The following is a 27,533-nucleotide window of genomic DNA, read 5'->3' as shown; positions in this document are numbered from 1 at the left end:
AATCAGGTCGTAGAACTACTTTAACTGTGTGATTTACGCAGGAGCCACGACCAGAATTTCAAACCGTTTTGATTTTCTTGCGACCCTGCGATTGCACGATCGTGAGGCGAAATCGCTTGTCGTTACCCCATGTACACTCAGGGTTCCCACTCTTTTTCAAAAATCATTTTCCAGGACATTTCCAGGACTATTTTTGGATAAGTCAGGACGGATATTTCATCCGTCGGACCCACAATTTGGACATACACAGCGACACACAATGCATTTTAGAGACAATGTGACTTTAAGGTTGAAATGAGTTGTAATGAATGAGTACAGTGTGTTAGGGAAGAGGATACGTCGAAAGACGTCATAAGAGCATAGTATGGCCAATTTTGCGAAGTTACAGAGTTCAGATTTTATCCATTATGGCGTTGCACCCACTGACCATGAGCACAGTGTCTTTAAGCAATGTCCTCGGACTACACCTAACCCAATGCATTTTCCATTGAGTGATACTTCTTATCCAATGTACGTTATTTGTTTAGTACTGGCGGCAAGGTAAATTGCAAAGCCACTACCGCCAGGGCCGGAGTGTGGAACAGGTCATAGGACATAGTGAATTTGTGTCAGCTGTAATTAAGGCTGAATGACAGCTGTCATTTAACCACAAACTGAACATTGACGACAGGACATCCTATTTTGACCGGGCCGGAACTAGCAGCAGCTCCTCGCACCCACAATGCAATTCAAATTGCGGAGTTTCCAGTGTCACAATTGTTATCGATCATGGCCTTGCATCCACTGCGCGTGGTGTCCCCGGGCTACGCCCCCGTACTACACCGTGGCCAATGCAATTTCCTGCGAATAAGCGTTCTTATCCATTCTATGTTCTTTGCCCAAAGGTATTGACCTGGGTTGCGGTTGAAGATCACCAGCTGTCCCGCTAGTAGGAATCTGCTGGAGCATGGCGACCACACCCCTATGTCAAATTTAGCAAGCCCAGCACGTGCAGCCTCTGTTCAATTGAAATACTTTCTGATCCAGAAAACGTTTATTCGGAATTAAATGAAAGTGCTATGTAAACTCACATTAACGTCACATTATCTCAGAAATTAATACCTTAATAGTCTCTCTCTTATCACAAAAATTAGTGTACTTGGATTTAAATGCATTCTCCACAAGACTTGACTTTCACTTTTTTGCTCACCAACCATTGTGGCCAGTGGTTTCTGTCTTACTGCAAGCCAGTTTTGTTGCCAGTTTCTTTTTCTCTGGAATATTCTTGCATACAAACAATTGATGCTACTACTGTGATTTGTCACACCAAAGATCAAACTAGCTTTCAAAGTGGCTAGTGAGACTGAAAGCTCTGATCTCCAAAAAAGATAGCAGTACAATTTTTTGTAAGGAAGTGCTAGCACGGCCTATTTGTAGGCCTATTATGACCGTAAGCAGGTTTTCGAGAGATATAACGCCATGTTATTATATGGTGTGACGTCATCGGTCGAATGCTCCATTCATTTCAACGGGGCTCCCCAAAGTTTGCACGTCTGTTATTTTTCGATAACGGATAGGTTGGTCTCTAACAGACCGCTGTCAATGGCAACAAGACTTTTCACTGCTAAAGCAACTTTTCAACAAGACTCTAATCAGCTGCTGTGATAGACAACACCTGTTGTCCTGGCTACCTAGCTGTTGCCTAGCGGTGTTCCACAACGGCACTGTTTTGTTTTGCGCAGCAACAATCTTTTGACATTATAGTAGAGTCATATTTGGAGGTTCCGTGACCAACCTCTGGCAACAATGTTTTGATGATTGATTTGACCTCTATGGACCCTTTAAAAAAGATTTAGCCCCCATGTCCCTCGCAAAAATCCCGGGCTTTTTTGCTAGAGAGCCAAATTCAAAATGGCGTCCGGCGGCATCTCTAAAAAATAACTTTTGATCTGGATGACCTAGAATCATGTATGAAGGCACTTTTTCATATGAGTCAACCATGAGGATTCCAAATCTGACATCATTTTGGTTATAAAACTTTGTTTTGACAGCGAAATTCAAGATGGCCGCCATCTAGAACCGTTATTTTCGACCTTTTTAGGCCGTCACCGCCCAAAATGATCATATTTGGACTGGGAACCTCCCAATTTGTGTGACTCCATTTCTCATGTAAAGATATTGAGAGAATATCTGATCTACAAGCCCAGAATTCCTCACATTGTGGGGCGTAGTGGGCTTGTAGATGGGCTATTTTAACAATGTGTCTTTTTTGTAGGCTATTATTTGACAATTTGGCAGGTATTTTAGCATTGTTTGATGATTAGTTTGGATGCAGTGATGGTCTTTTACTTTGAGAGTCCTTACATTATGACCCCACCACCCAAATCAGGGGGTCTTGACCCACAGGTTGAGAACCACTTATCTAGCTAAAAAAAAAAAAAAAGACCTTCACGTTTCACATTTTCCAAGCATTCTTGCATAGAGAAGCCCGTTGAGGAACTCGAGGCAAGAGCTGCTGAAATGGAAGAAGTGTGCTCACAGCAGTGATCAACTTGGTTGAAGACAGTCAGTTTGTGAAGCTCCCCCAGTACAGCTACAAGAACACTGTGTTGTTGAGGAATGTGTGGTCTTATTCAACCCCAATGGCACATACAGGAAGACGCAGAAGAGCAAGCTCATCTTCAAAATCTCCCTCCACCCTGTTTTGATTTAAAGGGGCATTCCACCGGTGGAGACATGAATATATTACTGAAAGTGGGTCATATGTATAGTAGAATAGTAACATACATTTCTAATTTGGTGCCTTCTTGGCCAAGAAAAGGCAGAAAATGACTTTTTAGTGCTTGTGGATTTATGACAACAATCCCCATAATGCACAGCAATGCTCAAGTTCCACAGGCCACACCCAGTTATTTGGGACTCTATGCATCATCCCTCCCTCAGCTTGCAGGCAGTGTTGCCAGATTGGGCTGTTTCCTGCCCAATTGGGCTGCTTAGGATGGTCGTGTGCGGGTAAAAATGGCATTTAGCAGAAAAACCCGCCCAATTTTAGCCATAGAAATCAATAGAATTGGGCGGGATTTTGAGCTTCTAGGCTGGTTTTGAGCAGTTTTTGGGCTGGAAATCATCAGCCTCATCTGGCAACCCTGCTTGCAGGTGCATCACAGTGGGACAGACATCACTGGACAGGAGAAGCTGGAGCACACTGCAGCTTAGTTTTCAAGACTTTATTTTGTGCACACACGCGACCAACGTTTCTGTGTTGCTACACCTTCTTCAGAGTCAAATGATAGCAAGAGAGAGACACACATTTCAAGACTTGACATTCACAGGTGATCCTACTTGGTTTGGCTAAATTGGTCTGATCTCATTGCAGGTAATTGACCCCACCCCCCAACACCAGGACAAGATTGTAGACAATTAGACAGCTTGCCAACTTCCCAAAACAAAATAAAAAAGTGAAAAAAACAATACACAAAGAACATTGTCAATAAAACCACAGCTACAATTATTAGAAGACCACAGCCGCGATGCTGGAACAATTTGTTACAGAGAGCAAGACATATTGTGTTCCTCATTTATGCCCTGAGGCTCCACTGAATTTAGAGTATGAATCCAAAATGCCTTTCTACGAAGCCTCTCTGTCTAATTGTCTGCAATCTTGTCCTGGTGTTGGGGGGTGGGGTCAATTACCTGCAATGAGATGAGACCAATTTAGCCAAACCAAGTGGGATCACCTGTGAATGTCAAGTCCTGAAATGTGTGTCTCTCTCTTGCTATCATTTGACTCTGAAGAAGGTGTAGCAACACCGAAACGTTGGTCGGGTGTGTGCACAAAATAAAGTCTTGAAAATTAAGCTGCAGTGTGCTCCAGCTTCTCCTTTCCAGCTATGCCAGTGACTTACTGGCAGTGTTGCCAGATGAGGCTGATGATTTCCAGCCCAAAAAATGCTCAAAACCCGCCTGGACGCACTAAATCCCGCCCAATTCTATTGATGTCGATGGGAATTGGGCGAGTTTTCCTGTAAAATGCCATTTTTACCCGCAGACGGCCATCCCAAGCAGCCCAATTGGGTGGGAAACAGCCCAATCTGGCAACACTGCTTACTGGAGCCTCAATGCCAGTGATTTCAAAAGCACTGGGACACTGATCTGTGATAGGTCTGTTAGAGCATTAGGTCCAACCCCCTATGGGCGGGGTTGAAAAGGTGGGAAAAAGGCTTGTAGTCTCAACAGAAATCCACCTCTCTTACACTTCCTATGTCGATGATGCAAAATGACCATTTTTACATCATTGACATAGGAAGTGTTAAGAGATGAATGTGGATTTCTCCAATCTCAGGGGGAATTGAGAGATTTTTGAAAGACCATTCAAAAGTATGACTGGGTGTCTATCAATGGAAAGCCTAATGCAAAATGGGTGGAGTGTCCCTTTAAGAATCCTATCTTGCTCTAATTCAGTCGTTCTCAAACTTTTCCCATCATTTGCCCCTCAGAGGGTCTGGATGCCTCCGTGGCCCCTCCCCCTTTTAGTGGGGTAAAAATCACTTCTGGCTGGCGCTATCATAGTTATTTCTGACCTGAGGTAAATTAGTAAATAAATGGTTTCTAAGCAAAAGCAGTACTTGCACAAACTGATTTTGCGATTGCTGCGCAGAATTAAAGGAAAGGTGAGATAAAACAAAGAGGGACTGCAGTCGAATGCAGTGCAGATGTGTGTTCATTTCCTATTCTATTCAAATCAATGACAATGAATAATATAATGTTGGTGAGGGGGGCTTTAAACATATTGGCTTATTGGCCATATAGGAAATCTTTTTTTTTTTTGGGGGGGGGGTGGGGGGGGGTGGCAGATATCACACTGTGATGCATCCGCGCCCCCCCAGGAAGGCTTGCGCCCCACTTAGAGAAACTCCGCTCTAATTGACATAGGCATGATCTGGAGGATGGGAACTCCATCAGCAGAAGATTGGCAGGCACAGGACGGCACCCTATACAAGTAGGTTGGGCTATGCCCAAAAGCTGTTATCCATCATCCTTGCCTTCTCATGCTCCCAGTATCATCGGTGCCAATGATCCCTACGATACACTATACTTAACAAAAGAAGACGAACAGGAGCTGCGCATAGGCTACATGGTAATGCACATACATACACATGAAATTGACAAGTTCCCATCTGCCAAGTCTTTCAAAATGTTATTGTGTAGTGTCAAAAACAAGAAAAAGACTACACCATTGAGCAGTCTGAAGCTCTTCACTGTTTATGATGGTCAATGACAGTCAGGTTGTAGTGGCCCTGTTGTTATTGAGGCAGCTGATACCGATGTCTACGGCAGCTTCCTGGCATGCTAAGCATTAAGAGAGAGAAAGAGACGGTCCTCTTCCGTGACCTTTTGACAGAAGAGATGGCAGACTGCATTGTGCAGCTACACTATTTTACAGGGTGTGATGCCAACTTACCTGTAGGGTTCTATGAAAAAGGAAAATCATCAGTACATGATAAGGTGATAAAGAGCTCTGTGGCAAGGCAGCAACTCTCGGTTGCTCTCTGTTCACCTTGAAGAGGGAGTACAAAAGCTGCTTGTGTTCACGATACAGATGATCTATGCAGACAAGAAAAGTAGCACCATGGCTGAAGCCTGTGCTTCCAAGTGGAAGACCATGAAGAGAAAGTCTTTTATCTGTCTCCCTCCATATGCAGACAGCTTATGCCAACTCTGTCCCAACTACTTGCCGTATCTAGTGTGCCACCCCACACTAAAGAACCACCCATCGCCACTCAAACATGGTTGAGAGTATAGCGTATAGCTTCCCTGGCTCCTGTATTCCCCGGTCTTTGTATGGGACTGAGGAACTACCGACCCTTTTCCTCAAAGGGGTCCCATGTTCCCCGCATTGTATGGCCCAGGATGTTTCACATGTATATCTCTTGCACGAACGGTTGCCATGCGTATTTCATGTCAAGTTTGCGAACAGTGGCAGCCTAACCCTAACCATAACTCTAACAACAACCCTCGCTAGTCATGCGGCAGCAGTCTACTTGGAAGCAGCAGGAATAGAACCCCTTTTTGACAAAAGGGTTCTAAGTTCCCCGGTGGCGGGGGGACATAGGACTCGGGGAACATAGGTGTGACCCTGGGAGCTCATACACTGATGATTTTCCTTTTTCATAGAACCTTGAGTTGGCATCATGGCATTGTGCAGCTACACTGTTTTACAGGCTGTCTGCCATCTCTTCTGTCAAAAGGTCACAGAAGAGGACCGTCTCTTTGTCTCTCTTAATGCTTAGCATGCCAGGAAGCTGCCGTAGACATCGGTATATCAGCTGCATCAATAACAACAGGGCCACTACAACCTGACTGTCATTGACCATCATTAACAGTGAAGAGCTTCAGACTGCTCAATGGTGTAGTCTTTTTCTTGTTTTTGACACTACACAATAACATTTTGAAAGACTTGGCAGATGGGAACTTGTCAATTGCATGTGTATGTATGTGCACCATGTATGCGCAGGTCTCGTTCGTCTTCTTTTGTTAAGTATAGTGTATTGTAGGGATCATTGGCACCGATGATACTGGGAGCATGAGAAGGCAAGGATGATGGATGACAGCTTTTGGGCATAGCCCAACCTACTTGTATAGGGTGCCGTCCTGTGTCTGCCAATCTTCTGCTGATGGAGTTCCCATCCTCCAGATCAGGGGTTCCCAAACTTTTTTCCCTGTGCACCCCCTTGTACATTTCAATGTGGTTCGCGCACCCCCTCAGCGAATATTTTGGTGTGCTGAATCTGATGGCCACACAAGTATGGATTCACTGCTCATTCACTGCATATTAAGCACAGTCATTTTTGGGGAATTCTCTTTTCCAATAGCCTTGGAATTAAACTACACTTCAGATGGATCCTTCCAGCATAGAATGCACCATACAATTAAAAACTACTTAATGTTCATTAATACTGGATAAAAAAACGACCATATCCGCCATTGCTCTATTCAGCTCGCGCACCCCCTTAAGGCAGGCCGTGCACCCCTAGGGGTGCACACACCCCAGTTTGGGAAACCCTGCTCCAGATCATGCCTATGTCAATTAGAGCAAGATAGGATTCTTAAATCAAAACAGGGTGGAGGGAGATCTTCGAGATGAGCTTGCTCTTCTGCGTCTTCCTGTATGTGCCATTGGGGTTGAATAAGACCACACATTCCTCAACAACACAGTCAGTTTGTGAAGCTCCCCCAGCTGCAAGAACACTGTCTTCAACCAAGTTGATCACTGCTGTGAGCGCACTTCTTCCATTTCAGCAGCTCTTGCCTCGTGTTCCTCAACCGGCCTCTCTGTGCAAGAATGCTTGGAAAATGTGAAACGTGAAGGGTTTTTCTACTTGATAAGTGGTTCTCAACCTGTGGGTCAAGACCCACTGTTTTTTTTGTGGGGGGGGTCATGATGTAAGGACTCTCAAAGTGAAAGACCATCACTGCATCCAAAGTAATCATCAAACAATGCTAAAATACCTGCCAAATTGTCAAATAATAGCCTATTAAAAAAAGACACATTGTTAAAATAGCCCATCTACAAGCCCACTACGCCTCCCAATGTGAGGAATTCTGGGCTTGTAGATCAGCTATTCTCTCAATATCTTTACATGAGAAATGGAGTCACACAAATTGGGAGGTTCCCAGTCCAAATATGATCATTTTGGGCGGTGACGGCCTAAAAAGGTCGAAAATAACGGTTCTAGATGGCGGCCATCTTGAATTTCGCTGTCAAAACAAAGTTTTATAACCAAAATTATGTCAGATTTGGAATCCTCATGGTTGACTCATATGAAAAAGTGCCTTCATACATGATTCTAGGTCATTCAGATCAAAAGTTATTATTTTAGAGATGCCGCCGGACGCCATTTTGAATTTGGCTCTCTAGCAAAAAAGCCCGGGATTTTTGCGAGGGACATGGGGGCTAAATCTTTTTTAAAGGGTCCATAGAGGTCAAATCAATCATCAAAACATTGTTGCCAGAGGTTGGTCACGGAACCTCCAAATATGACTCTACTATTAAAAACTTTAATAGACTTAACATTAAATAGGCCTAAAGAAATGTCCCCGCCATGTGTGAATCATTTAAGTATATCCATATAATAAGCGGGATAACTTTCGGCGAGTCGGTCGCTTTGTGGAATAGCAGCACTTCAGAGAGAACAAGACCCCTCCGCTCCGCGTCGGGGTCTAAAGATTCTCTCTGTCGTGCTGCTATTCCACGGTAGCGACCTTCTCGCCGAACGTTAACCCTTACATATCAGCTAGTGACTTTTCAGCAAGCCAACTAGCGACTTCTGGCAACACTGAGTCAAAGAATATGACTGTGTATAAGTGCAATCAAAGATGGCAACCTGACCAAACTGTGTGTGTGTGTGTGTGTGTGTGTTTGGACAATAATGTATTCAATAGGTGGATATAAATTGAACTGTCATGTCTAGACTCTGAGAAGAGTAAATATTATACCACAAACAAAATCGGGAAGAAGTTGAAGGGAAAAAAATCCAGGACAAATATTTTTTTCCAGGACATTTGGTGGATTTCCAGGACTTTCAAGGACTTGAAAACACATCTCTAAATTTCCAGGTTTTCCAGGACGTGTGGGAACCCTGACACTGCACGATGCGAGACTCACGATTGACCTGCGATAGAGCAAGAAATCGGCCCAACTCTCGAAAAGTCGTGCGAGTGCCAAATCGGGGCAAAAGTCGCACAGTGTAAGCCCAGCTTTATGTAGACTGTTTCAGGAGCTGCTGTCGCTGATCCTCCTCATTGCTTGTTGTTTTAACGACGTGGACATTTCCATGATCAAGTCTACTCGAATCAATGAAATGTGTGACGAAACACCTCCAGTCAATGATAAGCCTAGGCTATTACTTTAACCATGTTTCAATATAACACAGTAACCAATAGGGTGGCCAGACATTTGTCTTTAGGACGGACTGTCCGTCTTTTCAGTGCCTTGTCCGATGTCCGGCACAGCATTAAGCCAGACAGCTGGTTGAGAAAAATGCTTTAAAATGCATGAAATAGCATCTAAGAAACTTTCTAGGGGGACAACCCCCAAGCCCCCCGTTCAAAAATATGTCAGTCTTTTCACTGTCGCAGAGAATGGTCCCCCTAAAAAAATATGAACATTTTTGGGACGGTTGTAGAAAAAAGTTAATTTTAATCCCTGCTGTATGGATATACTCTAGTCTCTTCGATCGCTCATATAGCTTCCTGCAGCACTCTATTCCTGGTCTCTGTCTATTCCAGTGATTCTCAAAGTGTGGTCCGCGACAGAGCTCAGGTGGTCCGCGAGGGAATTTCCACTTTTCTAAGACAAGCAAGCACTAGTCTATATTTGTAACATTATTACAAAGCCAAACCTGCCAGAAGTCATATTTTCACCACAAGACAGGCTTGCAAATGTGAATAAAAACTAAGTGATCTGCATCAAAGTGTTGCCAAGTCCGCTTATTATAAGCGACCTTGGGCTTCTTTTTTTGAGCAGTCGCTTTGAATTTTGTAAAGTTGCGGGTTGCGGTTTTTTTTTGGGCTTGCTCTTTTCAGGGTTGGGCTTGCTGTTTTCTCCTGCTCTGCCGGTCATTTGAATGTGTTTCTCAATGACAACTCGTTTTTTCTCACTCATCCTTACAAGTGACCCTACTACAGCATTGTTAACTCCCACTTTCTGTGGTCACTTGAGGGGATTTTAGCTGCCACGCAGACCCCGGCAAAGAGCAAGGTCTTCCCTGACTAGGCACGCGACTGACGACCCACCCCTTCGGTTGCTTATTTTGGGCTTGTTTTCACTACGCCCGTCATTCGCTTCTTTTGGGCTTGTTTTCAGGACGTCAGTCGCTTATTTGTCGTAGAAAATCTGGCAACACTGGCATCAAAATGAACAGTGTCAAATTAGCACCAGTCAACTGTCAATTCAGTTGACAGGTGGTCCCTGAACATTTTTGGGGGGACAAAGTGGTCCTCGGTCTGAAAAAGTTTGAGAATCACTGGTCTATTCCTCTATGCCTGGTCTATTCGTGTGGTCATAATCTCTCTGCTAAGGCACTCCAACTTAAAATGTCTTAATTAATTTGATAAGTCCTACATGGTCATATTAAAAACAAGGCCCATGTGTAACGTCATGAGTGCCTTCTTCAGGGCAGTAACACAAAAGAACAAGAAAACATACATATTTTACTTGAGATCTAGGCCCTATTTTCTTACAAGACAATGAAAAGCAAAAAAAAAAGGTGCATGGTCTATTTCCTCATTCAAGCCTTAAGCACACGTCGCTGCTAGTTACTCGCTCAGCGGATGAAGTCAATAGAATGTCTACGTGTTCCTACTAAGCCTTTGACTTCGATATTCGAATATAAGTCGAATGTTAAGAAAATTCGAGACATTCGAACGAATATTAATTGTCCATTAATATTCGAATCTGACACGGGTATTGCTTTTTTGGGGTATTTCATTGTTATTGATTAAAATTATTTCCTTGTAAACATCGCAATTCCCAGTCTCCAATTTTTTCCATGGCTGGTTAATCGCTACAGCTGTGTTGAGGAGAGTCGCGTGCTCCGTTGCAGGAGACTTGAGGCAGGCAGTCTCCCCCTGAGTAATAAGCAGATGAGTGCTGCAGAGTTCCATTCAAGTGAATGGCTATAGTTAATAAACAAAGCATCATCACATTACTTTCTGGAGTTGTTGACGAGTTTCTGGAATTATGTGATTCAACCCACAAGTACCTGTGATTACGCCAAGAGTAAGATAATAACTTCTTGTTTTTTGGATTTTGACCAAATTAGCTTCGTTGGTCTGGGTGTCAGATCAGGCAGACTCCAGGTGATGATTTTGTTAGCATGCTTTTAGCATGTTTTTAGCGCACTGCTAGTTTGTGTAATGTTCGTTTTTAGACGAGGCAGTCATCTTACCTGGACCTACAAGCACACTACCTAAATGTCCGTCATTAGTGATAGAAAATAAATACATATTTGTTGATATTGGTGCTGTGTGCTCAATTCTCATGATTCCCATATGATCCAATTCAAATTTTAACTTGGGCTACAAGTTTGACATGGCTGCTAGCTTTGCCATGTTTTAATCTGCATTCACACCTCTAAGTACCGTCTTCTTATAAGTGCTGAACGATTGCTAAACAATAATGGCTGGTTGAATGCATGTTGTTAATGGGCCATTAGGCTAGAATTACATCTCTGGTTGGAATAGCCTTTTACAGTACTCACTGACTGGGGGAAAGAACAACTTCAGCTTGACATCAGGTCTAACTGGGGCAATTTTAATGGTAAAAAATATGGATAAATATTCGAATATATTCGAATATCGTTTTTAATTTAGAAACGAACTTCGACTATGATTTTGGGGCACAAGTCAAAGCCCTAGTTCCTACGAGTCTCGCTGGCGAGTAGGCGAGGAGAGTACAAGCGATGCGATGTGGGCGGGTTCCGAGATAAACTTATTTTATCTTCGAGCGACGCGAGTTAAGCGAGTAACCAATTGGAATGCAGAATACAGATTATTGACAGGTGACGTTGCCCCTGTGGTGTTCTGACCACCCAACTTCTGCACGCCATCACACTTTGGTTAAAAGTGTTGGGGAAAATACATACAGTGTACACCTTCAAAGGCTCATATGCATGGTTGTGCACAGCACACGATCAACGTTAAACAGCGTAGGCCTACATTTTGTTTCGTACGGACGTTATTGGCGCGGACAGCGGGAACCATGACAACCAGTAAACAAATTCACCCAGAGCGAGTGGCAAGTAGGCGAGTGAGCAAGTAGCGAGTAAATAGCAGCGACGTGTGTGTACGGCCCTTTAGCCTGAAAATTCAAATGGTTGAAATTGTAAAAACACTAGTACGTGGTGGAGACAAACTCAAGTTGTTACTGCGACGAGAAACTTATTGGACTTACTAAAAATTATTGAAAACTGGGTTTTCCGGGCAGAGAGAGAGACATACACACACAGTTTTGCATGCCAAAAGAAAAATATCAGCCAAAGTCGCTAGAAGACGTCATGGCGTCACGCAGATCTACAGAAAACGTGCCCACATGCCTTCATCCACAGTATAAATAGGCGGTGCTAGCTACTATTTGGAGATCAGTAGTGATGGGATTTTCGGCTTTTCTTTGAGATGCGGTTCTATTGGCTCTTTTTACTATGGAGAGCCGGCTCTTTCGGCTCCCGAACGGCTCTCTATATGTTTACATAATTAGTAAATTAAAAGTTTTAATTTTATTTTACAACATTTTGTTTCATTATTGACATTGTGAAGCACTTTGGGCAGTGTTTAGTGTGTAAAAGCCTTTATGAACAACACTTTTATCATAATCAGTCGTTAATAATGACCCAACATACCCAAATACAAAGTAAATTAAAAAGGTATTAATACATACTATGCATTTCTGATCGCTGTGAGTGTGTCTGTAACACCTGCTCTATCCACTGGCACTTTTAGAGGATACACACAATGAGAGGGAGGGAGAGAGAAGGACAAAACAAACAGAAAGACAAAAACGGCTCCCAAAAAAAAACACAAAACGGCTCCCATTGCAGAGCCGGTTCCTGTCGTTCACTTCAAAGAGCCAGCTCTTAGAGCTGAACGGTTCGTGACACATCACTAGAGATCAGAGCTAATCTGCAGTAGTGAAGGGCATGGCGATTCATTCCCACCAGTTCGTTCTCTTCGTTCAGTTCTGCTGAGGAATTCGATCGTTCACAGTTCGTTCAGTTCATTTTCATTACGTCACACCACAATGCAAGAGAGCAAGGGGTGAATGTCGAGCGAACTAGTTCAGTGAACGAGAGGAGGAGGGGGGCATTCTTACTTTGCCTGTGTGCTTCTCTTGTCCAAACATATCAGTTTAACTCATTTTGCCTTACAATATTATTTATTTCATAGCAGGACACATTAAAAAAGCTCAATTACAAGCTGCTTTTAACAAAAAAGTATGCCTTCGTCTCTGCCACGTTAAATTGTTTATTCGTGGTCATGGAGACTGTTGCTATGCGCCCAGGCTGGTCTCGTTCGCGGGCTGAACACAGTTCGTTCTTGCTGCGCTCAGATCTAAGGTGCTCCTCGTGTCTACACCTATCACCTGAAACCTATTTTGCAGATTAATTTTATTTATTGAACAGTAGCACCCATTAAAAAATATTATCACCCAGTAAGCAGACGGAACGTCTTCTGATTGGCTGCGCAGGTGTCCTTTATTCCCCGGTAGCAGGACACCTATGATGTCATGCGGGCGTCCAAGTTGCTTCTTTTCTAACTTTCTGGCGAAGTGCCGTTACTAGTTCTATCGCATCTGGTTGTCTAGTCAAGACCCCGTTACTAATTCTATTGCATCTCGTTGTCAAGTCAAAAACCCAATCGTCAATTCTATCGCATTTGGTTGTCAAGTCACCCCAACATTCTGCGCGCGTCCTCAGGCTATGCCTCCGATAGAGGCGCGTCTCACTACCCAGACAGCACGCTGCGTCTTGCCGACGTTGGTTAAACATCGGCACCATCGGCAAAGCATCGAAAGCTTTTTTGCCTTGTACGAGTTACACTAATAACGTCGGTTTTGGATCGGCATAGAAGCGGCATAAACGACTGTTTAATAGGTCGCACTTCCGATGGTTTGCCAATCAAACTCCGATCGTCGGGGTCTTATCACAAAGCGATGCTTAACCGATCATAATCTGCAGTCGGCATTACGATGGACTGCCAACCTAACCCCGATCATTTGCAAAGTGTTGAATAGGTCACTCTTCCGATGGTTTGCCAATCAAACCCCGATCATCGGGGTCTCATCACAAAGCGATGCTTAACCGATCATAATCTGGAGTCGTATGGACCATTTGCAAAGCGTCCTTCCATCCTACCTTGTGTCGGAGAGCTAGCCTACTTCTACCCGAACCGGCTGCAACTGTGTTTGGCGTTGTCAATAATCGCGTTCGCAGATCCCACCTCAAATTCGCTCTGGGCATGCACCTGTTGCTGGCTGCACGGCAAATCTCACCGGCCTACGTAATTTCATAAGCAGACGTGGGAACTTTTGTCATGTTCTCGAGGGCGGTCCAGGTCATATGCCCGCATAGAGGATTTATGGGCCAATTCATCACGTGCTCTACCCTAATCAAGACTACCTGAAATGCAGTCTCTCCTGCCATATGTCTTTGTCCTATTTGTGCATGTTGGTCATGCAAAGCAGATCACAAAGTTGAAACTTTCTGCAGCTCAGAGCTCATCATTGAAATGTGCACCACACGATTAAAAAATGTGACAAGTCCTACAAAAGGCATTAAAGCGATGGTTCGGAGTAGACTCACCCTAATGCCATTTGAACCGTGACACCCATCCACCTTTACACCCGAAGTGTTTTCTGCCGCAGGCTTACATCAACAGAGTTGCCGTGTTATTCGATGTTTATTCCGGTTAGCTTGACTCAAGCGCATATGGATACTGGGCACCGTCTCCAAACTTTCCCCACAAAAATAACATGTCATTACACCAAACTTCTGCAGTAGCACAAATATGGTCTGTACTCACGAAACGAAGCATTTGGAAGTTTGGAAATAGTCCAGGAGTTTAGTATTATCAACACAAGCTGAATAGATTCTCTGCTGCTAAAGCTGTGCCAACGTTACTTCCGTCATATGAGACAAGCCCGTAAAAGTCTTCAACAAACTTCCAGACGAGAGTGTTAAAAAAGTTTTCACTGAATTGTGATTAAGGCTTATATTTTCAAGGCAATACTTAAAAGATATTTCAAATCTTACCTACTATCAATTAGACAAGGATTTTCGTTATCAATACTGATGCTGAATTCACTTTTCATTGTGCATATTATGAGCTTCGTTGAGGACTCTTACATGCTTGTCTTAGATGACGGAAGTAACGTTGGCGCAGCTTTAGCAGCAGAGAAGCTATTCGGCTTGTGTTGATAATAATAAACTCCTGGACTATTTCCAAACTTCCAAATGCTTCGTTTCGTGAGTACAGACCATATTTGTGCTACTGCAGAAGTTTGGTGTCATGACATGTTATTTTTGTGGGGAAAGTTTGGAGACGGTGCCCAGTATCCATATGCGCTTGAGTCAAGCTAACCGGAATAAACATCGAATAACACGGCAACTCTGTTGATGTAAGCCTGCGGCAGAAAACACTTCGGGTGTAAAGGTGGATGGGTGTCACGGTTCAAATGGCATTAGGGTGATTCTACTCCGAACCATCGCTTTAATAGTGTGATATGAATTGTCTGATTAACAGCTTCCGTAGGATTTTTGTGCTAAAATTGATTTTTTTTTTTGCATAATTTGCTTTGTTTGGGGTCCTACTACTGAAATATGATGGGTGTCGAATTTTCTGACCCCGTTATGCCCCTCCTCTAGGGGGCGCTTTCTCACCCTGGCCAGTATAGCTACCGAACCCATATCTCTAATAATGATCACATTTTCACAATCTTGGTGTCAATTTCAGGGTTATTGATGATGCTGAGTCCATTTATGACAGTTTCATTTTGATCAGAAGTTGTTATTAGACATATTTTTGAGATTTAAAGGCTATTTTGTCCACCGACAAGCCTGCTGTGGGAGATATGACTACAATGGCATCTGTCTCATTGGATCTATGCACATCATATACATAATAAAGATTTCAATTTTATTAGGGTCAGTACTGTGAGAAAATGATGGGTTTCAAATGTATTACCCCTCCAGGGGGTGCCTTTTCACCTCGGCCAGGATACATATTGCAACCATAAATGCAGCAATAAAGATGCTTTTTTTCACAAACATGGTGTCAATTTAGGGGTTATTGAGGATCCTGAGTCCATTTATGGCAGTTCTAGTGTGATCAGAAGTTGTTATGACTCATTTTTAGGTAGTGGCAAAGAGTTGTCAAACTTGTCAATAACACGATTGAAAATGAATATACCAGGATCTTCTTCAAATAAAGACTAAATATTAACCAACCAGAGGGGGTTGTGTGCACTCAGGAAGATGATGCTGACCAGCTATGTAATTTGTGTGTGAACAACAACAGTAACTGTGTTTCATATAGTGACTTTTTGGGTTGGAGTTAAAGGCCCCATTGAGGTTTTTTTTTTTTTACCATTTTAAGCAACCATTTATAACATTCCAATTTTAATATTCCAACCTAACATTTTTTGAGGTAAAAAAAGATCATGTACTGTAATGGTAATATCAACTCATGTATACAAAATACCATGAACATGAAGAGTAAACAGCCCGCTTGAACTTACACTCCTTCGTTGAAAACCCAACCACTTCTTTCTATCTAAGGCAGAACTGGGTAGACACAAAAAACAACTGTTCACTGAGGAGTGCTGGTCATTAAGCATTGCTGCTTCATTTTTTTCTCCTAAACAGGTGCACTTAGGAAATACACTATATCACTTCAAGATATGATCAGATGTAACTCCAGTTTCAGCCATAGCATCAACAATTAGAACTATTCCTGGTTCAGTCATTCGAAGGGACACCAGCATTTCACCTGTAAGTTAGTCTTTCAACAGCATGCATGAGGCTAGCTTCATCAGTTATGATATGGAGGGAGACATTAATGGATTGACAGTCCTGTAGAGCTCAACTGAATTTTGCATCGTCACAGCTTTTGCCCTTGATGGCAACATCTCCCGTAAGCTGGTAGTGTTAATTTCGCACTGGGTTGAGGGAAGTTGTCCAAATAGTGCATCACAATATGAGCAATATGTGGTGTTGTGGTGACAAGACATGGGCAGTGGCATCCTGACTCAATCCTACTTTGCCGCCATGAAGTTCCTTCATTTTCCTTTATGCTCTAGGTTCTGATCTGTGAACAAATGAGTAAAGGGAACCTTTTATTTTGCCGCAACAAAATCCCCTTACCCTAGAGCATCCCATGTAATAGGATCATCTTGTTCCAAAGCATTCATTTGAGCAAGATGGACTGCCAAGAGGTGGGCATAACTCAGGAGATCATATGCAAAGAAGTACTTGATAAGGTTCCCCAAGGCAGCCGGATAACATGCCCAGTCCACTGGACGACAAGCACTTGTTCTTACAGGTGTTGTATAAGAAACTGAGCAAACTCTGAAGTGTCTTCTGCTTGAAGAGGTTTCCAAATAGGACTGGGTGTTACTGTACAATTGCAATGCATCTGGACTGTGCAGATGCAGAGCCTCATTGAAATCCACACACTTGGGCTTGAATAGATTCAAGGGGATGAGCAGAGGAAATGGCATGAACTCTTGTCATCATAATAGCCAGACTAGTTGTGATGTGATATTCAAGGGCCCACTTGTATGCTTCCCATCAAAGACTCCATGGAGATCTGCTGAAGAGTATGATTCTCTTTCAATTGAGCATGTGTCAATGCCACTTGCATCAGTTGTTTTGCCAAGAGCACGCATTGCAGCAAACACTGCATACTGTACCTATGTGCATAACACCTGCTCGTAGGTGTTTTGGAAAAGGTCAAGATCAGAGATGATGAGAGTTCTCCTCTCAGGACCTACTAAAACAGCAGTGATTCCCTGTGTCAACATCAGAACAGAAAATGGGTTGCATAATTTAGGGTAGGTCTTGAAAGTGGAGCAATGATCTCTGAGTTTGTCAGGCGATAAATCTCAGATTGCAGGGATATCAGTAGACATTTAGTGGCTGTCTAACTATGGATAACTTTATGTTTTACCAACTTCTTGGCATGTTTGGGTGTTTGTTCATCTATGGACAGAATGAGATAATCACGGTCAGTTTCCTATTCAGTACATTCTGCTGCTGTACTGTTGGTCGCATCTGTTGCTAAATAATTAGCAAGTGCCCATGTAAGACTGAAGGCGTTAAAAATATTGTTGTCTATATTTCTTTGTTTGAAAGTTGTGCATTGAACTGGCCTAGTTCTTATGGTTGGTAGCTGCAAATGTGGTGCATGTGGGGAGCTTCTCAGGGATGACAAGGAGTTGGTTGACGGCAACTAAATCTTCATCTCTTTGATTCATTACAAGCACTGTGCCATGGAAGGTGTTCTGTCCCGTGGGGTGTTTTCTAGGAGTTTAAGGTTGTACAGTAAATGGTTGCACACTGAAGAAGGCACACGCCAAAACACGTTTGTGCAATAAAAAACACTGCTATGCAAGGTGCGGCCTCCTTCTTGAAACATTGAATTTAATATTTGGGCCAGCACCCTCAGAGGTTCAAATAATAAAGAGTGACACCTGCTCCAAGAAGAAAATTCTACAGTAAATGGCAAACCAAACATTTACTCTACATTTACTTTAAACAAAATCAGGTAAATAACACCCACCCGACTTGTTCATGCATTTCAGAACACCTTGTCCTATTCGTTTATCGAGTCCAATTATTCTTTGGTAGTCACTGTCAATACAAATTACTCACTTTGGTTACTTTATTCCCCGACCCTCCATAGAGAAATAATGACTTTAGTTGCTCTGGTAGCGTTGGAAACCTTTGGTCTACACACAAAAGTAGACAATTCTTATCTTCTGTTAAACAGTTTTGTTTTTCTATCACGATTTCTTTCTCCTGATATTGCCAATCGGCCAAGCCTTATACAAAGTGAATTAGAAACTGAGCTGCTCAGTTTCATTGTCATCTATTTTAATAAAAATATAGAAAACCCTGAAACTGTTCATAAAATTGGGTAACGGAATGGGATGGATGCCATAGTAGTCATAACTCCCACAACAGACCCGTAGGTGGACAAGCCTTTAAATGTCAAAAATATGTGTAATAGCAACTTCTGATCACACTAGAACTGCCATAAATGGACTCAGGATCCTTAGTAACCCCTAAATTGACACCATGTTTGTGAAAATAGGATCTTTATTGCTGCATTTATGGTTGCAATACGTATCCTGGCCGAGGTGAAAAGGCGCCCCCTGGAGGGGTAATACATTTGAAACCCATCATTTTCTCACAGTACTGACCCTAATAAAATTGAAATCTTTATTATGTATATGATGTGCATAGATCCAATGAGACAGATGCCATCGTAGTCATATCTCCCACAGCAGGCTTGTCGGTGGACAAAATATGTCTAATAGCAACTTCTGATCAAAATGAAACTGTCATAAATGGACTCAGCATCATCAATAACCCTGAAATTGACACCAAGATTGTGAAAATGTGATCATTATTAGCAAAGATAGCTATACTGGCCAGGGCGAGAAAGCGCCCCATAGAGGAGGGGTATAACGGGGTCAGAAAATTCGACACCCATCATTTTTCAGTAGTAGGACCCCAAACAAAGCAAATCATGCAAAAAAAATCAATTTTAGCACAAAAATCCTACGGAATGACACTTCATACCACACTATAAGGTAATGCATGAATTCAGTGACTGAATAAAACAAGACGACATTTTGATCTAGCGCACATTTATTGAACATATTCAGAAACGCCACATGGCGGTGTGTGTGTGTGTGCCCATGTATACATTTGTGACATTGTTTACTGAAGAGTCAAGTGAAACATGCATTGGAATTTCCAGAAACCAGTGAAGTAGTTTTATTATCAGCTGGATGACATTGACTACATATGCTTGGACAACTCAGTCAAGTCTGTTAATGTGAAATTAAAGAAAAATAGCAAACAAAAAAAAACCACATACATGCACTGAATTGTCATGTTGGCATGAGACAAATATTACTTTAACAACCACATATCAGACAGCCTGCTTGTTTTTAGATCCCTATGTGCAGTAAGAAGTTAGAAAAAAAAGGTGATCTGCATTGTTGCACTTGCCACTTGAGCAGCAGAGGAAAAGACAACCAACAAAGAAATCCATAAGAAAACTACTAAGCAGGCCCAAAGAGGGCCGAAGAGCCAGTGTGAAGATACTGATGAGACCGGGTTGGCTATGAGGAGTGTAGCAGTGATTCAAAGAGCACAGACATGGGCTGGATCTCAAATGGTGCACTTGTGCACTTCGGGCACTATGTTTCAGTGCGTAACTAATACGGCATGCGCACTGAAACATGAACACTAAAGTGCACAAGTGCACCATTTGAGATTCAGCCCAAGTGTGTTGAATGGAAATTGAAATTTCCATGTCAAATGGACTCATTCTCCGAAGCACATGGACCTTCACTCTTTCCTCCCCTCTCCTCCCCAATTTCTTAGGGACTGTACGTTATTTACCGGGGGGGGAGGGCTGGTGCGCTGGAAGTCCGGTCAAAAAAAAAAATCATGGCCCCCCCCCTCCACCTCAATTTTTTCCCCATGGCCCTCCCCCCACTTCAATTTTGTTTTCCCATGGCCCTCCCCCTACAGGTACAAACATGTAATATGTAAAATTGGTAGATGAACAACCATCATGACAAAAGTCAGAGTAGCCTACATCAAGGGCGGTTGTCTGCACTATTATGTGCTATCGATATCAGTGGATACCTATGAGAAGCCGCTAGAATCTACCACTGCGGCTGCATGGGATGCCTTTTAACTCCACTGTCACCAAGACACATTTCAGGGACGCTGGGACTCATTTTGACCAGGGGGTGCTGTGGTCAGCGGAGGGTCTGGGAGTCCTCTCCCAAAAAAAAAGTTTTTTTTAGATGCAATTTCCTGCATTCTAATCAATTTTAAGATGAAGAATGGCGAATCCCATCTGACTAACTTCTTCATGTTTTATGTAGCCTAACCAAGGATGACTAGATTTTACCTTTTTTTGTTTAACATTTCACTTCAAAATTATTAAGTTCTTCTTGTGGAAGGGAAACGCGCACCTAATGTGGAGGTGACGGCGTGTTCAAGAGCAAATCGCGCTGCCGTGACAGTTTCTCTCTTCTCCATGGGCAGTCTCTACAATGTGTGAAATTAGTAGAAATGCATGACTAGGCTATGCGATGCACTTGTGAGAGGTGACCGGGCTTTCAAACAATTTAGATTTTCTTGCAATTGCGACTGTGTATCAAGATGCATACGATCAGGACCCCTGCCTTGTCTCCCCGCCCGCGCACAAAAGCACGCACGCACACACAGGCAGGCATAGATAGGCCTACTGCTTCCCGAATGTGATTACACTCTGACGGCCAAAGAGTTTGTGCTGTGATCGGCGAGAGAAGTAGCCTAGGTTAAGCGCCAAAGCAGGTGGTGCCATTGCTGGCTATTGATACAGGGAGAGTGTGAAAGCCTAGTTTGCATTTGGCGTTGGCCATTCAAGACGCACTAAAAGGTGCCGCTAAACGGTGGTCAAATCAGCAGCAAGAGGCAAAAGGAACAAATCGCCACCACTACAAAAGTCCAAAACATCTAACAATAGCACAGCCATTTCACACCGCGGTCAACTTTGGCAGCAGTTATAGGCCTATGATAGACAAGCCACGCACACCATCGGCTGTGCTAAAGATTCCCCCCATAGCCAACTCCGAGGCTAAGATAGACTTCACCAGCAATAGGCAAGACCTAGCCTACCAATGTGCTACTACGAATCCAATCTCCACCGCAAGAAACACAAGTCACTTCTTACCTGACACGATGCACAATTTTGGTGACATTCCCTTCTTCCGTCGCACTTTAAATTCACCTAATTCCTTGCTTAGTTGGTCCGTTTTTGATCACAGTGATGACACTTCTCCTCACAACAAGTTAGCTCCTCCAATGGGTTTAAGACCGTGTATGTTGATGCATGCCCAAGCCAACACATCGCTGTTAATACCACTTTTATTACTACCCAGGGATTAAAGCAAAAAAAAGTCATCTGACTGAACTTTTTTTACCGGTTAGGCACCCGATCGAGTATCACTCCGTAACCCAACGAAAACCAATGTAGCCAGGCTCTGCCCTCATAACGAAACATACACTGGTTTTATGCAAGGAACGGTGCCAGAGCCAACACTAGGCATAGGCAGACAGGGCAGTCGCCTAGAGCAGAAAAGGCCTATGTCTTGAGGGCGCCAGTAAAACTAAAAAGTGCCACAAAATCAGAACTTCAACCAACATAAAACTTTACACTTCACATTAACAATGAATATTCATTATACACTCAGTAGGCCTATATACACACTCAGTATGAATGTACCTGTAGGTACTAGATCAGATGTGCTCAATCAGATGTAGGCCTACAATGCTATGTTTACAGATGCCAATTTCTAAATACAAGAAAAAGGAAAGAGGGAAAGGGGCAGGCCTAGGCCACCAGATTGACTAGAAATGGCCGAGAATGGAGGGATAATGGATACTATATCAGACTGCAAACATTGAACTGCAATTTGGTTCATGTTTTGGTTATTTCCTCTTATATCTACCCATTATTTATGAATTGTTCACAACATTATGCAGAATGGATTCACAATGAGTGTTGCTTCAAAATGGTCTAGCTGATATCATAGAATTATTGAGTTGGAATTGCAATGCGTTGATACAGTGATCCCATTATGGGTTTTTTTTAGTAGTAGGCTATATTTTTCTTTCCCATCAGAATGGGCAAACACTGTTCTGGTGAAAGCACTGGTGCGCATTGCTTGCAGTATTTCTGACATTTAAAAAAAAATAATGCACTGGTCATAGCAATCAGAGGGAGAAAACTAGTTGTTGGTTATTTTGTATGTTTTTCACTATTCATCCTGTAGTCTCCCTCGTGTGTTCTACCGTTTTGAAAGCCTATGGCTACCGGTACTTTTTTGCTTCTCGATGTGCGGTGCCGGGCACACGCTTACCATTGATTTAAAAAACGTCCCCGATTCCTACACGCACTCGTGTTCTCTCCTACAAGCGGACACGACACAGTCACAGACATACGTCTATCGTTTAACAAAAGTAACACACTTTCCCAAGCTTGTCGCGCAACTTTCCACTCGAATCAAGACAATCCACCCACCCATCAGTCCTGAGTGCGCAGTGCGCAAATAACTGAACTGAAACGAAGCGTATAGTCCGAGAAGATGGGCACAGACGTTTAGCCACTCAAAAACAAGCACACACACAACTGTTGCTGCACACTACTCCAGTTAGCAAAAATAGCATCACACAGTAGCCTACAACAAGCCTTGAAAGTGAAAGAAACACCGAAACGGCATTTATTGACCATGAGTCCACCCATCAGAACACTGTTTCCCAGAGCAAGACGTGGCATAAAATATTGGCTCTGCCAGGGATATCCTCCGTGACCCCTGTAAAATGCAACCCATTTTTAACTTATTTCTTAAATATATATCGGCAACAACAAAGTTAATATGCTATGATTACAAATGAGACTGTACATTATCCGTTGTCAGAAAGACAACTAGAGCTAGTTCTACACGTAGCCAGTCAAACGCGCTAAACTTTGAGGATGAAAGGCATGGTATTACGCATGGCATATCCTAGCTAGCTGCTTATGATAGCCGTCCCATTAGAGCTATGAATAATGTTAGTAAAAGTCACAATGCTTAAAAGGCAACCCCTTCATGAAAAGGACATCATGCGCAGTCGAAGTAAACTATTCATTTTTTTCTAACTATCCGCCACGGCAGGTGCAATGATAATGGAAACATACGTGTCCTACCTTCTTCAAGCTATGCATTCCATGCATATGCATTATTAGCCCATATTGGAATATCAGTCCAACTCATTTAATGATTGTCATTTCATGGCACTTTAAACATAGTATTACACTTGTTTTCTTTTCTGCCATCAGCAACAATGTTGGCTATTTGTTTTTTTAATCTCTCGCGCTGCGCCACAACCGAATTGCTGACCGCTCGTGTACTTTTTATTTTTATTTTTTTGGAACACGGAAGAAAAGGGGATGGCTCAAAACTACTGAGTGAATCTGTTGTATGACACCACCGGTGATGGCGCGTGTATAACTAAATCCGTACACCAAACACACCTCTCCTTCCCTTCTCATGACCAGGAGTGCTCTCGGTTTGAGTTCAGTTGGAAAGTAAAAATTGTAAATTAATTGACATGAATTATAAAGACGGAAATCCGTCCAAACGAAAATCCAGTTGACGGAAATCCGTCATAGCGACGGAAAACTTTAATCCCTGTACTACCTTGACACCACAAGCTGAACAAAACAAACGTCTCTCTCGGCGGTGCTATGCGACCATTGAATACAGATGTAAAGCACACGGCGGTGCCAATAAATAAAATCATGACTTACCAGAAGCTGTGACCACCAGTTGACTACAACACCTCTCCAAAATTCCTCTGGAAATGCCCATCCAATTCATTGTCAAAACTTCCCAAAGTGTTTAGCCCATAGGCCTATTACACCTCAGCTAGTTTGATATTTGCTCACGGGCATTTTCTATGACGCTCATGTTCCTTCCTAGCACTAGCAAGTGAAAGAGGGTCAGCGCTGATCGTTTTTTGACTACAGATACATGCTTCAGTGCTAAAGTAGGCCTATGCACCCGGGACCTTGCATAGCAAAGCGATGTGTTTCAGAGCATTTTTTATTATTATTTAAAAAAATAAATGAAAATAAAATAGAATAAATTCGTTTTTTTTCCCCATGGCCCTCCCCCTAACTCCGATTTTTTATGCCATGGCCCTCCCCTCCACCTCATTTTTTTCATCATGGCCCTCCCCCCCCTACGCGCCAGCCCTCCCCCCCCGGTAAATTACGAACAGTCCCTTACCCCAATCTAAGGCTAAGTTTACATGACTTCGTATTCCCAGATCACTGTGTCAAAGTATTGAAAACGATGTGCGTGCCCACACAAAAACCCTGGTACCCCTCTGCTGTGCACACCAGATACCCGAATCAGCTGATTCGCCAGTCACGTGACCACCCCCCCTCCCCATTTTTAATCTCACACGGGCCGGTGCAGCTCGTATATGAAAAGGCATCATGTTAACGTTGAGAAGATGTCAAGCTAAGACTTAAGTAAAGTTAAGTGTAGGCCTAAATAGCAGTCAAATATGTTCAATCTTCAAATTAAAAATATTTCTCAATCCCTCTAGCTCCCCTTTTCAAGTCCATATGACTAACTTGCCTGCTGTCTTATTCACCTTGCTTTGTCACTCTTTCCTCTTTTCATACCTCCAGCTCAAGTCCAGCAGCAGCGGCAACAACAAAACACAACAACCCCAGCCGCCCCAACTCCATGCACAGGTATGGCCAATGTCTCTGCTCAGTCGTCAATAAAATTGTTTTGAATTTGGATTTTTGAAAAGACCTCGCCACAGTTAAAAATTACACATGTATTTCACATTGTCATCCTGCTTTCTGCAGCTGTCGAAAGGTTTCTTATGGAGCAGGTGGGGGAACTCCAGGTGAAGGTTGACCACATAATCCGCCTGCTGCAGAGCAGGCACACCCCTGGGCCTGCTGAGGCCATCACCCTGCCCATGCTGCCGTTAGGGTCCGCGGAGGAGCTGTCAATATTTGACAACAAACTGAAGACGGACGGGGTCTTCCGCCTCAAAGTGGTACGTCTCAACAGTGTCTCAAACAAGCAAACGAGGCCCATTTTATTGTCAGATAATCATGCAGCAAGCCAACTGATTTGTCTTTGTTTTTTTGCTTTTACAGATTGGTCAACTATCCCTGGCAGGCGGAAAGTCTGTAAAGGACACTGTGTGGAGGGTCTGTTCGAGGGTCTTCACGCATCAGCTTGCCACACAATTAAATTGGTGTGGAAGGGGGCAGAAGACGGGAATTAAGGCCAGGCCCATCCACCAGGTCATCCTTGGTAAGTCCATGCAAAATATACAATTACATACACTCAGATAAAATAACTGTTTTGAGTTTGCCATCATTTATACCAAACAATACGAGAATTGACATATAATGTTTTTTTTAGTAGTTAAAAAAAAAAATCATACCCTTACACCTTTGAAATTGAAAAAAAAAAACCCAGTTCAATTTCCTATTTTCCACTGGATATGGGGAAATAGATCAATACACTGCTAAGCGTTACACGGACCCTGTCTGGTTGTGTGTGCACATCTCCATTTCCATTATTATAGTCCACCATCAAAGTCCACAATCACATCTCCTTGCTTACTTTTACTTGTACTTCTGATAACAACTTCAGTACATTTATTTTTACAGCAGGCCCACTTAAGTACAATAATCTTCAGATACTTTAAGATTTTAACTGAAATAACTTTTTAGTCAGTGACGTTGACTTTTACCTATAAGATGTTTTTTTGGAGAGCTACCAATACTTTTACTTGAGTCTGATTTTTTCAGTAGGCCTACTTTAAAGAACACTTATAACATGGACAATTTGGGTCGTCGCAATTTCCTTGGGTAACTGTTGTTCCAGGGACGACATCTGCAACGTCGTTCCAGGGACAACATCCCTAACGTTGTTCCAGGGCCAACAACTCTTTTAACCAATATGGATGTTTACAATGTGATCTTCATGCGAAAATGTGCCCAAACAGAACAATTCCTAAACCTAACCATCAGTTGAGGCACGTTTTTATTTTATCATTTTTTATTATTATGCCCAAATAAGATCAATTCCGTCAGTTTAGGCATGTTTTTTATTTTATTATCTTTATTATTTTATTATTATGCCCAGACCAGAACAATTCCTAAACCGAATTCCCAGTAAAGGCATGTTGAATTATTATTTTCTACTATTACTCTTAGCTGACACTTAGGCCTATCCAAAAGTTTTTTTTTGGCCATATGTTATGGCAGGACTGGAAAGCGAACCTGCAAACTCATGCCTTGCTATTCAGTTCTTTAACCACTACACCATGCCTAGCCTAATTTCTGTTTCTTTTTATTTGTGTGTGCAGGTGCTGTGATGGCCAATCCAGCAGCGCCGTCAACGGAGGCCGAGGTGGAGACGGCCATTAAGAATTGGCTGCGTCTGAGCGGGGATAGAGAAGGAGGTCGCCGAAGGCGCACTTGATAGGCCAAAGTTTTTTTCATTTTCATTTTTTTTTATCTTAAATAAATGTTTTATGTTCCTTGCAATCTTCATCTCGTGTATTTCTTTTAAGCCTAGCCAATTAGTTGAGGACGATAAAGTAAACGTAGCAATGCACGTCTCTTACGACAAGCTGATTCTGAACAGGTTGGATTGAGGTTGTGGGTCCTTGTAGGTTTTTCAGTGCTTTTCAATAACACAGTCATTAGGTAGCCTACAATGGAGTAAATTGGTGCAGCTGCACAATACCATGTGCTGTTGTTATTACACCACAAATAGATATCACTTTGACGCCCTCTGGTTTCAGTGAGCTCCGGACGACCACAGATAACGGCGCAACCCTTCAGCAGAAGTGAGAACTTTCTGGCGTTTTCTTAATGGAAGTGCGGTTGTCAGGTGATATCCCAAACATGATTTTCTTCAAAACGCCAGGGTTCCTCACAGCTCAATGAGATGCGCCGAGTAGGTCGTAATTAAATCGGTTAAACATTGGCTCATGAGCTCATAAGGCGGGCAACCGTCGGCTCATGGTAGGAATATAAATAATTATATCGGCATAACGTTGGCTCTCCATCGCCTGTCGCCTATTTGCCGACGTCTGCCCAACATCTTGCCGATGAGCAAACGGTCCTTTCAAAGACGTCGTGCCGATGTATTTTACATCGGGCAAAAAGCATCCTGCCAA

General features: G+C 42.9%; 1 protein-coding gene across 1 annotated transcript in view; it reads left to right on the top strand.

Moving 5' to 3' along the window:
* LOC134457567 (uncharacterized) overlaps nt 1–27,280 on the top strand; it is a 37,013-nt gene extending 9,733 nt beyond the window's left edge. The window contains exons 4-7 of the mRNA XM_063209576.1: nt 25,006–25,071; nt 25,192–25,388; nt 25,492–25,651; nt 26,715–27,280. Coding sequence (XP_063065646.1) covers nt 25,006–25,071; nt 25,192–25,388; nt 25,492–25,651; nt 26,715–26,830 — 539 coding nt within the window. The 3' untranslated portion in view covers nt 26,831–27,280. The remainder of the gene's footprint in view (nt 1–25,005; nt 25,072–25,191; nt 25,389–25,491; nt 25,652–26,714) is intronic.
* The last annotated feature ends 253 nt before the right edge of the window (nt 27,281–27,533 follow it).

Source organism: Engraulis encrasicolus, chromosome 10 (genome assembly GCF_034702125.1).
Source record: "Engraulis encrasicolus isolate BLACKSEA-1 chromosome 10, IST_EnEncr_1.0, whole genome shotgun sequence".
Lineage (NCBI taxonomy): Eukaryota > Metazoa > Chordata > Actinopteri > Clupeiformes > Engraulidae > Engraulis > Engraulis encrasicolus.
The sequence above is the reverse complement of the archived record's forward strand: the minus strand, read 5'-3'. Positions and strand labels throughout refer to the sequence as shown.